Source organism: Tenrec ecaudatus, chromosome 11 (assembly GCF_050624435.1).
Source record: "Tenrec ecaudatus isolate mTenEca1 chromosome 11, mTenEca1.hap1, whole genome shotgun sequence".
NCBI classification, from domain to species: Eukaryota; Metazoa; Chordata; class Mammalia; order Afrosoricida; family Tenrecidae; genus Tenrec; species Tenrec ecaudatus.
The window spans coordinates 497478-511109 of record NC_134540.1 but is presented as its reverse complement, the minus strand read 5'-3'; the positions used below and the strand labels follow the sequence as shown (position 1 = coordinate 511109).

Below are 13632 nucleotides of genomic sequence, written 5' to 3'. Positions count from 1 at the left end.
GATGACCTCACATTTGGAGGCACTAAGGAGAAAAATAGCTCACCGGAGGCAGACACAGGATCACTCCCTGCGACACATTGCTACTGATGACGAGCCTGATGGCAACACTGATGCAGTCAGACCCTTGGAGCTGGAGGAGCCATATGGAGCACTAAAATACTTCCACCACCCTGGATCCACAAGACTTTCCACCCACTGGCCTGTGATCTTCCTGTATTCTGCGTCATTGCATGTTTTGCATGAGTCTGAAGAGGAACTTATAGGTTGGCATTGGACATACGGGCTAATATCACACTAATGGGCTTGATCTGGACTGGGCTGGGATGTTTTCTTAATGTACAATTGCTCTTTGATATAAAGTTCTCTCTGACACACATGAGTATCTCCCTAGATTTACTTGTCTAGTCAACCCAGACTAATACAATATCCATTACACTGAAAGCTTCTAAATAGAAACACAAGCTGATCTAGAAGATTTCTTCCAACAAAAACTATAAACCCAAAAAGTTAAATACTCCATCTCAAATGTTGAGCCGACCTCACAGAAAAGATGACTTTATTACACATTCCCACTCCAGAATGTGCAGAGTTGAAAAATATAGTGCCTTAATATCAGTTATAAGTAGAGATGGGTGGGAGGTATAACAACCACACTGGAAAAGCAAGTTTCTCACACATTTGAAATCCTCAAAGCAAAAGTATCCTGTAAAACAGATCTGGAGACCTTTCGCATGATCCACCTGGACTCACTGTCCCTGGAAACTCACTTCATTGGAGAATTCATGAGAGAACCAAGTTCCAAGTAGATGCCGATAAACAATTAACATTTTCAGGTATTAACTCTCTCTCCTCTTTTCTGCCCCCTGGCACAGTGGGAGAGGTGGAACCCCAGCTTTAGAAGAGCCCTGTGAACTACTTGCAGAAGTGGGATGAGTATGACTCTGGAGGACCTGGTCTCGGCCTCCTCTATGAGAGCCATCTCATAAGCAGTCTCTGGACACAGGTGCTGCCAGTCAACACAGAGAACCAAGACCCCGATGGGAACGTGAACACCTCATGATGCCAGCCCTGGGAGTCATCTAAGGAAGGTGATCACCGGCATCCAAGGTTTGAAAACTCAGATGTGTACCGGAAGGGCTTGAAAACTCACAGATGTGGACAGGAAGACCTTGAAAACTCACAGATGTGTACAGGAAGGGCTTGAAATTTCAGATGTGTACAGGAAGGGTCAGTGACAATGGGACCGGGCCTCATGATCCACTGAGAGCGCGCTTCTTTCCTCTGAGGGCCCAGAGTACACAGCCCCCAACAATGCCATCAGCCTCCCCACAGCCAGTTACAATGCCTGGGTCTCTGGAGTACTCACCATTTCCTGGCTCCGGCTTCTGGAAGTCTAAGAAAATGTGCTCTCTAAGCCGAAGAAGCACTTCAGGAGTAGAGCTGGGAGAGGAGGCAGAGCCACTGAGCAGTTTGCAGGCAGGTGAATGATGTGTGTGGTCCACAGCCAGGCAGAGCAGTTTAAACTCTTACCAGTGATGTCAGGGATGTGCAAGCTGGTTGTCCTTGGTCTCCTGACCCAGACTAGACTAGCTCTTTGTTCACCACACCTGGGAGCAGAAACGGAAGGAGAGCTTGGTGAGTAAGGAGGGAAGAAAAGGTCTCCAAACAGTGCAACACTCAAAAATCAACTGCAGTTCCACAAACCAACAGTGAACTTTACAGAGAGCTTAAAGAAAGCTTTCCACTGACAACAGTATCTAAAAAGGAAAAACACCAGGGAATAAATTTAACCAGGGAGGTGAAGTTTTGTACTTGAAGAACTATAAGAAATTCATTATGCAGAGAAATTTAGACAATAGACTGGATGGATGTCATCTCCGAAGAAAGGCCTGGAGATTCCTTCCAAAAGATACCTGCTATTGAAAGGCAGCCTGGGGACACAGTGGGTTACACTAACCCAAAGATCAGCAGTCCAAAGTCACCAGCCACTTTGTAAAAGAAACAGGAAGCTTTCTGCTCCAGAAAAGAATTTCAGCTCCAGAAACCCAAAGGAACACTTCTACTCTGTCCAGAGTCAGAACTGACCCCATGGCCCGGAGAGATTGACTAAAACGTTCTCATGGGTCAGAATCAACTCAACGCCAACTGTTTTCTGTTTTGTTTTTAATCTAAACTGGAATACATTCTGGGTTCATAGATTAGAACACTGAACATGAGTGTCAATAGCCCAACTGACATCCCTAATAAAACTCTAGCAGCTATTTTTGAAGAAACAGAAAAGTAAATCCTGAAATTTATGTGACTGCAAGAATAAACAAATAAAACCAAAGCAATATGAAAAGAAGGAACAAAGTAGGACAATGCTGTGGTAATAACTTGTTTTAGAAGAATTAATGCCAGACTAGTCCCAAGGAGTTGGAAATTAAAGATGTCCCAAATGTCCAGCTCTTCCGAGATGCTATTCCATTCCATCCACCCACCCTCTTCCCTTGAGTACATTGTCTCATGTGCCTGGATTCTGTGATTCAATGCAATGTACCACAAAAACTCATGGAACTTTAAGAATACATGCTGTAGGTGCTGGTAAACCCCAAATCTGAAGGTCAGGGAGAGGGCAAACCAGAAGCCAAAAATGTCCAAAAGTCAAAGCAGGTCTTCTTGCTTCTACCAAAGCTCAGTCATTAGAAAACAGAGGAATGGCTTTGATGGAGGTATTTTTTTTTTTTTGGTCTTTAAAAGACCATGCCCCTTAGAAAACAAAGGATAGTGTCTGAAGTCACACCCTGTAGTAGAGACTAAATACGTCCCCTGAAGAATCAAAGACATGATTTGGTTCACATGCTCTATTGTATTCAGGTATTAATCCCACTCTAATCCAGTACATTAATATAACAGAGAACTCTCTCCAAATGGGATTTCAGCCACAGGCATAGAGTCCAGTACTAGACTACATCACATACGGGATCATATTGACAATGACTCAAGCATCCTTATGAGGAAACATACTATAGAGCTATAATAACTTAAACAGACTGGTTCATCTATCTGGGAGAAATTGCAGCCAGTTTTTGTTTCCTGTGGTTCTCTTCTGATGTTTTGAGAAACCGCCAGTGAGACACACAGGGCACAGAAGGGAAGGGGAATAACGTCACACAAAACACAGCAGGACAGTAAAGATGCCAAGTCCTACCCTCATGCAGATGAACACAAGCTAACTGTACATTCTTAGGAATACTTTGATTAGCACACACTATTGAGTGAGAAAGTGAAGGTAGTTGTTGGTTATAAGTGTGCAGGGGCTTCTTGTTCGTGTGGTTGGTTGCAAAGATAAATTTGTTTTTTTTGTTTTTTTTTTCACACCTCTGCCTTTATTGTGAGCATAGGGACAACTCTTTCAGAAAGGGTAAAAAAAGACCCAAAGTGTAATTTACAAAAGGAGGGATCCAGTGAAGCTGCTGGTTGGTGCCCCGAGGGGCTGGGGGTTGTCAAACGTAGATGCCGACCCAGAGCAGCAGGAAGAGGACCCCAAAGCCCATAAAGAGCGAGGCCACCAGAGAGATGAGGAGCTCTTTGTAGATGTCCCGAGTGTACTTGGTGGAGGTCACCTCGTAAACGAAGAACCAGGCGGTGAAGAACATGCCAATGGCCAGGAGCACCACAGTCAGATGGGGGAAGACAGCCGGGTTCACCGGGTTGGTATACCTGCTCATGGCCTCGAGCTCCATTTTGCCAGGCACTGGATCCGCCGCCGCTTCGCCACCGGAAGAACACCGATAAATTTGGTTTTTTTTACAACCTTCAGTGTGTGTGATTGTTGCTATCATTTGCTTTCATACCATCTGACAGAGTCAGCTGTCCTCTCAAACTTCACCACATCTCTCAGACAGCAATTTCCAGTCACAAGAAACAGGCGACTCAAAACCAAACTCACTGTCACCAAGTCAATGCCAACTCACAGCGACCTCCTAAGAGTGGAGAGAACTGCCCCTCTGGGGTTCTGAGGATGTAACTCTTAGAAGAGCGATCACATGTGTTTGTCCTCTTCTGATTGACCACTCTCATTCAGCAAAATGTCCTCCAGTGCGCAACCTTATGGTGGACAGCCCAACACAAAACCACTACACTACCAGGGCTCCTTAGAAGCAAGCGAAGCTGCCATACTCAAGTGCCCATCCGTTTTACAGGGTTAATAGCCTTTCTTTAGGATGAAAAGACATCAGAACTACCAGAAAAGGAATTCAGAAGAATGATTTTCAGGTGCTTTCAGAAGATACAGGAAAAATATGGAGAGCACTATGGAAAACATAAATGAAAAATTAGAAACCATACCATAAAAAAATCAAATAGAAACAGAAAACTACTAATTAGATAATAGAATTATACAACACTTTAAAACCATGGTTTCCAACCTTCCTAATGCCACAATCCTTTAATGCAGTTCCTCATATTGTGGTGACCAGCCTCCCAATCACAAAATTACTTTTGTTGCTACTTCATAACTGTAATTTTGCTACTGTTATGAATTGGGTGACCCCTATTAAAGGGTCATTTGACCCCAAAAGGGGTCGTGACCCATAAATTAGCAAGGGTTCATGAGGGAGGTAGGGGCAGAGAGGGAGGGTTAAAAATGAGGAGTTGATACCCAGGGCTCAAGTACAAAGCAAATGTTTTGAGAATGATGAGGGCAACAAATGTACAAATGTGCTTGACATAATGGATGGATGGATGGATGGGTGGGTGAATTGTGATAAGAGTTGTACGCACCCCCAATAAGATGATTAAAATAAATAAAAGAACAAGCTGTACAACTGAAGCATGGGAAGGCCAAATTGGTGAACGTGAACACAAATCTCTGGGTTCCAATCTTTGAGAATATCACTCAATAAAGAGCAAAACCGTCTGAGAAAATGTAAGAACTACAGGGATACTATCAGAAGCAACAATTCAGCTTCACTGGTGTTCCAGACAAGGAAGAAGAAAAAAATGTCCACAAGAAAATAGCCTAAACACTACTAGGAAAAAACTCTGTACCCTCATGAATGTAAAGAAAACAGCCGCTCAAGAAGCTGAAAGAGCCCTGAACACTCTCTCTCTCTCTCTCTCTCTCTCTCTCTCTCTCTCTCTCTCTCTCTCTCTCTCTCTCGCACACACACACACACACACACACACACAATCACCACAACATACTATCATCAAGCTTCCTAACATCAAAGAAAAGGAATGCTTCTGACAGCAAGCAGCTGGGGCGGGCAAGCACTACCTACAAAGGAGAACGACTACAAATAAGCTCTGGTTTTTCAGCAAAAACCATACAGGCAGGAGTGCAATGGGATGACGTGCACAATACTCTGAAAGAGAACTGCCAACCAGACTCTTGTGTCCAACAAAACTATCCCTCAAAGTGGAAGAAGAAATAAGGGCATTTTCAGATCAGAAGAAATTAAAGGAATTTATGAAAGCAACACACAGCTTACAAAAATACTAAAGTGGTTTCTTTGGACAGAGAATCAACAACAGCAGGTATCAACCTAAAATCAACATACAAAATGTTGCCACGAGAAATCAAGCCAGTTAGACAGATGCAAAATATAACAAACCTACAATACTCAAAATAGGAAGCCAGAGAGGACATTTCACAACAAAACAATTACAAAGTAAATACATAAAAAGTATCCATGCATAACAATCAAATGGAGCAGTCAAATCATTCACAAGAGAGAACAAGCTGTCTTAAACGAGAAGGAATTAATAATTAATGATATGGTAAAAAGAATTAAAACTCATAAAGATAAAAAGAGGTAACTCACAAAACTTACTAGCAATAGAACAGTAATAATTAAAAATTGGGAAGAAAATCCAAAAAAGGAACTTAGCACATAAATGTATAAGGAAGGAAGAACACAAAATGACCAAAATAACAGCAAAGGGTCCCAATCAATCAATTCTGCCACATCAATGATGCTGACTGTCGAGAAGCAGATAAAGCAATGGTCCTCGTGGCTGGGAAAGGAAGCGCAGGAGCACCGCGAGGATGGTCAGTGCTTCAGTGGCATCTGGGCTACTCTCAAACAAACAAAAGACACAGAGTAGCAGAATGGATAAGAAGACAAAACCCAGCAACATGCTGCTTACAATAGCACACCTTAGACACCAAGACAAACATAGACTAAAAATAAAATGTATGGACATATACATCAAGCAAATGGCAAGCTGAAAGAGCAGAGGAGGCAATGTTAACCTCTGATCAAGAAGACTATACAATGCACCATGAGAGACCAGGAGGGCACTGCGTAATGAGTGACGGGAGCGGACACAAAATAGCCACACTAACCTCATGTGAAACTGATGCAAGTCCCTCAAAACACACTAACTGAAGCTCTGTTAAACATTCTTCCAGGGGTGGGCACTTAGGTTGGTTCCATCTTTGGGGGGGATTGTGAACAATGGTGGTATGAACATGGTGTGTATTTGGCACATCCACAAAATGGAATATGATGAATGCATCACTGTCACACAATGACGCCTCATGACATGAATGTGCTAAAGGAGAATGGCCAACCACAAGAGGGCACACATGAGAGGTCTGACACAGTGGCTGCAAAAGGCGCACACAGACCTGAAAACCCGGCCCAGGCTGGGCAGCATGTCGTCTGTTGTAAATAGAGTCCCTCTGAGAAAGAATTTTGAAACCATCTCAAGAAAGTATCTGACACATTAAGCATTAGGGACAACAGTCCTAGTAAGCTGTGGGTTGACATCAAGAACACATCATTAAAGCCAGCAAGGTATACAATGGAAGCCGCAGGTGGGCAGCACCAGCGCACTGTGCAGGAAGGTGGCCAGCAGGTAGTGTGCATACACCTGGTAGTCATCCATTAGTGCATAGAGCGCACCTTGGATGGCAAATGACAGAACAATACCATGCAAGTAAATTTTTACTGAAGATCATTAACATCTTCAGCAATATATTGATAGGGAGTTACCAAAAAGTCAGGCTGGGGTCAGAAGAGGATCTGCAACAAGGAATATCCCTGCTAGTGTGAGACGGACCTTGGCTGAAAGCAGAGAATACCAGATGTTTACTTGTGTTTTATTGACGATGCCAAGGTAATCAACCATGTGGATCATAACAAACTATGGACAGCCTTGAGAAGAACACTTCATTGTACCCCTGTGGAATTTGTACATGGATCAAGAGGCAGTTGTGGGACCAGAACAGGGGGCTACAGCGGGGTTTAAAATCAGGAGAGGTGTGCGTCGGATTCTATCTGACACACATACCAAACTTATTCGGCCTGTCTGCTGAGCAAATAATCAGAGAAGTTGGGCTACATGAAGAGGAATGCAGCCTCAGGATTGGACAGCATTTTATTAACAACTTTTGATATGCAAATGACACAACTTTGCTAGCTGAAAGTACTCACACAAAGTACTCACTGGTGATCAAGGGCAGAAGCTTTGAATATGAACTACAACTAGAGTTAAAACAAACAAACAGAAATCCCAACAACTGGACCAACTGGTGACATCATGATAGGTGAAGAAAACACTGAAGCTGTCAAGCACTTCCTCTCTCTTGGATCCACAATCACTGCTCACACAGTAGCAATAAAGAGATCAAGTAATGCACTGCATTGGGTAAATGTGCTACATGAGGCCTCTTTAAAGCGTTGAAAAGCAAGGATGTGACTTTAAGGGCTAAGGTGTGCCTGACTCAGAGATGGTATTTTAGATTGCTTCATATGGATGTGAAAGCTGGGAATGGAATAAAGAAGACAAAAAAAAACCAACAATAGATGTATTTGAATTAAGGTATGGGTGAAGAATTTGAAAAGTCCCATAGATCGTCAAAAAATCTGCCCTAAAAGTATAGCCAGAAGGTTTCTTTAAAGCAAGGATGGTGAGACTTTATCTTACATACTTTGAACCAGGAGAGACCAGTTCCTAGAGGAGGACATCTGCTTGATAAAGTAGAGGGGCAGCAAAAGACAGGAAGACCCTCACCATGCTGGATTGACACAGTGGGTGCAACAAAGGGCTCAGAGATAAGAACACGTGTGAGGATGTGTGCAGAACAAGGTGGTGTTTCGCTCTGCTGTACATTGGGTTACCATGAGTTGGAACCAACTTAATGGCCCTTGGCAACTAGTAAGAACTGACTTGAGGGCACCGAACGACAACACTGTAACCATCAAGGCCATCGATCACGCCGTGAGAAGGAAGCCTGGTATCTGGCACCCTATTTCTGCACTATGGGAGCTCTGGTAGCATAGTGGTTATGAACTGGGCTGCAATCCTTCACCACCAGCTCTGCTCAGCTCTGCAGAAGAACAGCGGGCTGTCTACGTCTGTAGAGTTACAGTCTCAGAAACTCAGAGGCAGTTCTACCCTGTCCTAAAGGATCACTATGAGTTGACATTGACTCAATGGCAGTGACTTTGGGTTTCCAGTTGTATTTAGCACTATATGTCCCTTCTTTGGATAGTTTTTAATATGTTTTCCCTATAAAATGTGCTCTTAAGTATAACAGTTTCGAATAAGTTCTGAGAATATTTCTATGTGGAACTGGAGGTGGGTATGGCAAACTCCTTAACTTGTGGTTTGTTTCAGAAGACTTGGACAGTTTGGGCAGTCTGGAGTCAATGCCCTTAATCTTGTTTGGCTACCTGTGTTATTATTTTAGCTTCAATAGTACATAACCTAATCTTCTTCACAGTAAAAGGAAGTAAGAATAAGGAGAGAATCTGGAAATTCAAGCAGATTACAGAGGAAATCAACAGGATGCTCATTAGTGAACCCCTGTTGCAATTAGAAGCAACAACAGATACATAGGATGTTTATATTTCAGTCCTATCTCAGATAAACTACACGCAGTTTTCTTTTTTTTTCTTAAAAAAAAAATTTTTTTTTTACACCCAGTTTTCATGAAAGTCAGCTCCTTGCACATCATGCACCCTGAAGGAGATAAAAGGATGCACTGATAGCAAATCCTTTGTGCTATACATGTACAAAGGAACTTCAAAAAGTTTGTGGGGAAATGTAATTAAAAGATAAGAGTTTTCCATGAATTTCTAGAAGCTACCAGACAGCTATTCCTAATTTATTTAAATGTTTCTTAAACATTATACATTTAAAAACATTTAGGATGGGGCTATTAATCTTGCATGATAACTCAAAGAATGGTGAGCATTTTGTAAATTGCATGTCTCTTGAATAGCTAATAAGGTTGCTAATATTTTCATTCTACAGAAAGCCCCGTTAAGAATCCTACCTCATGTTACATTATTGAGGTTTCTGTCTGTGAGATTTCCACCTTACACAGGTTCTGCCTTTAGAATGTACTTGAATGTGTGTGTTTGTAAATATGAGTGTGTGTATGTGTGTGTATGTGTGTAGCTCACTTTTCTCTTTAGAGTAATTTGGTTTTTTTGGTGACCCTACAGAATTTGAATGGTTAGCACCAGCCGCTGTGAATACAAAGATCAGAAGTGTGAGTCTCCTCAAAGTGTCCAGGGAAGAAAGCCTGGTGATGCCCAGCTGAGAATGAGCCACTGAAACCCTGTAAAGCCCGCTGCACTGACACACACGGGGACTCTCCATGAGCTGCGGTGAAAGAGATGGCAACTATGTGACTGGTTTGTCTATACCTAGGGAGCAAAGGAGACCAGCTGCTGCTATGAGCTAGACTGCTAACCTCTAGATCAACAGCTAAGCAGTTCTCCATAGGAGAAAGTAGGCTGTCTGCTGGCATAAACATTTACAATTGCAGAAATCAAATATAGGAATGCTTTGAATCAGAATGCTTTGATGGCAGTGGCAGTGTTTTGCGGGGAGAGGGAAAATGAAGGTTCCCCAGTGCCACCCGACAGTTTGCACTGGACTAGTAAACTAAGAGTTGGCTGTTCAAATGCACACTGCATTGCCCTGGGAAAAAATGACCTGGAGATCAACTCCACTAAGATTAAATTAAGAACAAAAACAACCTCACTACGATGGTGTCAATTCCAACTGAAACCTTGGGACAGGGCAGATCTGCCTCTGGGTTTCTGAGCTGTGACTCTACAGGAGCAGGCAGCCTCATCTTTCTCCCAAATTGCTGACCTAGCAGTTAGCCCAGAAATCCCTTTGGAAGAGCCCTACATTGTAACAAATGGAGCTGCTATCAAATACAATTAACCAATTGCAGCAAGCAGAGGGAAACGTCAACATAGCATATCTATATCTATATACAGACAACAATTACATAGGAAAAATCAAAACAACCCTCACTGAAAATCTCCAGGTCTATACTGCATGGAAACATACCCACACTGAGGGCGCAAGCAGCTCGACTAGGACCCAGGTTGAACAACTGACCAGCTGCTACAGGATCCCTAAGCAGTTGGAGCCCAAGACCTGGCCTTGAGGGCACACAGAGGGCAGCCAGAGACCCTCAGAACTCAGTTCTGAGCTCACATGGCATCCTAACCTTGAGAGTGGAGGGAGTGTACACCACCAGCCAAAGCTCAGTGACCAAAAACTGCGCCTTTGTCAGAGACACTTGGAGACACAGATGGAGCACTCACCACATACGACTGTGTACTGCGTCCCAGGGAAAATGCCAGTTAACGTGATGGTATCTTACCTTAGTGAGTAATTCTATTAAAGTATACTGTGTTGTCTTCACAGCTTGTGACACAATCTCAAGACACAGAGAGCTAGTAGACCACAGTTCTTGCAAAGAAGACTAATAAACCTAAGCCAAAAAAAAAAAAAAGGTTTGCACAGTGAGAATTTGGTTCCAGGTGTTGTCCATTTCTATGTAACTGGTAAAAGCCCAATGTAAAGTCCTTGTCAGTACAAAATCATGGCGACAGCTTGAGACCAAGAACCGCCACGGGGAAGCTGTGATTCTCTGAACGGGAATCGACCCCGTGGCACGCACGAGTCTGGCTTTCCGGGGCTGGGCAGGAAAATCAGGGAGTGTTGTCACACGGTGATCTCAGGACCGGGATCACTAAAACGCCTCAGGGAACCGGTGCTCCAGGCCCGCGACCCAACAGAGCACGCCCCAGGCCAGAACCTACCCCCCGCTGGGCCATTCGGGGGCGGCCCGGTGGAGAGGGTCCGCGAGGGGCTGTGAGCAGGGAAAGGGGGTCGGGATTCCCAGGCCCGAATGCGGAACGGCTGGCGCCCGGGTCGGCACGGGTCGGCACCGGAAACGCTCGAGGGAAGCGAGGACGCCAGGTTTGCGCGGGCGCTCGTCCGCTGGGGCCCCGGGACCTAACTGCGGCCACAGGGACCGCAGGGACGCGCACTAGACAGAGAGACTCACTTAGCACCGTAGGGACGTCGCTATGGGGACTCTTCCGCGTCGGCAGACAGTGGCGTCACCAGAACGGCGTCCCCAGATAACGCGTCACTCCATCGGGGCGGGGCGTCCGCGGGAAGGGGCGGGGCTGGGGCGGACTGGAGCGGCGGCGGCGGCGGCGAGCCGGCTGGGTGGGGCTGGGGCGGGGCGTCTGCGGAATGGGGCGGGGCTGGAGCGCCTGCGAGCAGGCTGGGCGGGGTTGGGGCGGGGCGTCTGCGGGAAGGGGGCTGGAGCGGCGAGCCGGGTGGGCGGGGCGGGGGCGGGGTGTCTGCGGGAAGGGGCGGGGCTGGAAGCCGGCTGGGCGGCGCGGAGGCGGCGGACCTGAAGAAGGGAGTGGCGGAGCGGCGCGCGAGCTGGCCCGAGCCTAGCGGAGTGCCTGCCCTTCGGCCTCCCCAGGCCACTTGGTTCGCCTCCCGTCGGCCGTTTTAAAGAGGACTGGAGTGGGCTCGGTGGCACCGCCCTCTGAGTCTATATGCGTGCTCTTGTGAATCAAATCACTCTGCTTCCCTGTCGTCTCTGACCCTGGGAGGAAGTCGAGGTGATAAATCAGATATGTCTTTTGAAAACGTGTTTATGTTGTAGCCAGCAATGTCTGTGTAACGGGACCCTTTCATTACAGCGTTTATCACGGCCAGGAAAAGAGGCACATTGAGTAGGTGAACGCTGGAACCATCGCAAAACCAATCCAGCCCAGCTTGTGAGCCCATAGCAGTCGCTTGACTTGGGGTCTTCGATTCGACAATGGCTTGTTGATAGAAAGAAGCTGACGATGGCCTAGCTTTTGGCAAGACCAACCATTTCTTCATCGCAGACCTTTTCAACAGCATGGACAGTGACTCTGCATGCCCTGGATTTAGGTAAAATACGCGAAAATAAAATTGATTATTTCTCTAGGAAGGCATGGCGGAGAAGCTCCCTATCAACAGCCAAAATAGGACTTTGGGAACAGACCACCAATTCCTCAAAGGGAAGTTCAAGTTCACATTCAAGCTGAAGGCAATTGCAGCAAGCCTATGAGAAACAACATGAAAATTCAAATATATGCCACCTGAATTTAGAGACCATCTCAAGAACAGGTTAGACTCATTGAATATGAATGACAGAAGTTTTAATGAATTGAGGGATGCAGGAAAGAAAGAAAAGACCAAAGTGGTTATCAGAAGAGACTCTGAAATTTGTTCTTAAACATAGAATAGCTAAATTAAAAAATGATGAAGAAAAAGGCTGACTGGAAAATTTCAAAAGGCAGCTCAAGATGTACGAGTTGAGGATTGCAATGAAATATGCAAAGACATAGAGTTAGAAAGTCAGAAAGGGAAAATATATGCAGCATATCTCAAGCTATAGAACTGAAGAAAAATGCTAAGCCCAGAATTAGGATATTAAATGATTATATGCACAGAATATGAAATGATGCAGGAAGCACCAAGAGGCAATGGAGAGAACACAGTCCTATACTTGGGATGAAGAACTGGTGAGACTGAAGAGTCTAAACTTCACTGAAGGCATTAAAGATAAACAAATCTCCAAGAATTGATAAATGGAGAAGTGTTTGAAGTTGTTAAGAATTTCATTTTGCTTGGTCCATAATCAACTCTCATAAGAAATCACATGACATATCACGTTGAGCATCTGATGCACAAGTCCTCTATAAAATATTGAAGAATAACATCACTTTGAGGACTAAGGTGAACCTGAACCACACCAGGGTATTTTCAATTGCCTCATGCACAATAAATAAGGACTGAAGATCATTGGATGCATTTTAAGTTGGTGTTGCTGAAGATTATTGGAAGTAGCATGCTTTTCCACCAAATGAAAAAGAGGAAGACCATCAAGGAGATGGATTGGCTTAGTAGCTTCAACAATGGGTTCAAATACAACCGTTTGAGGATGGTGCAGTACTGAGTAATGTTTCATTGTGTTCTACATAGGGTCACTATCAGAACAGACTCACCACCAAACACCAACAGCAACATAATGGGATATTTAATTCAGAGAAAAGACATTGCTTTTGCAGGACAAAGCATATCCTATAGCCTTTGCCCAATCTTCTAGGATTGCTGCTGCCCTCTTTGTGTTGTCATTGTTTACTACCTCACGGTCAGCACTACTTCAAATCTACCAGCTTCCCTGCTGGAGAGATATAAGGCAGTGAACTGATATACAAATTCTGCTTCAGTCTGAGGCAGAACTGACTCAATAGCAATGGGTTTAGGATGAATTAGACCCGTCCTTGTCACAGCCATGTTGAACAGAATGAGCTGTACCATGAAAACCAT

At 44.6% G+C, this 13632-nt stretch overlaps 1 protein-coding gene and 1 pseudogene across 4 annotated transcripts in view; both read right to left on the bottom strand.

The window, feature by feature from the left end:
• Positions 1–13632, bottom strand: part of LOC142461117 (uncharacterized) — a 121754-nt gene that overhangs the window by 23499 nt on the left and 84623 nt on the right. For 2 of the 4 annotated variants that reach the window (XM_075562722.1, XM_075562723.1), the window contains exons 1-3: positions 11315–11451; positions 10625–10735; positions 1367–1607 (exon numbers count right to left, since the gene is read on the bottom strand). The exons of 1 other annotated variant lie outside the window; for it this stretch is intronic. Coding sequence is in view for 1 of the 3 variants with exons in the window: in XM_075562723.1 (XP_075418838.1) it covers positions 1367–1369 (3 nt within the window). In the remaining 2 variants the exon portion in view is untranslated. Of the gene's footprint in view, positions 1–1366; positions 1608–10624; positions 10736–11314; positions 11452–13632 lie in introns of those variants that run through there. One more of the 4 variants, XM_075562724.1, reaches the window with a different exon arrangement.
• LOC142461126 (dolichyl-diphosphooligosaccharide--protein glycosyltransferase subunit TMEM258 pseudogene) lies at positions 3333–3765 on the bottom strand (annotated as a pseudogene).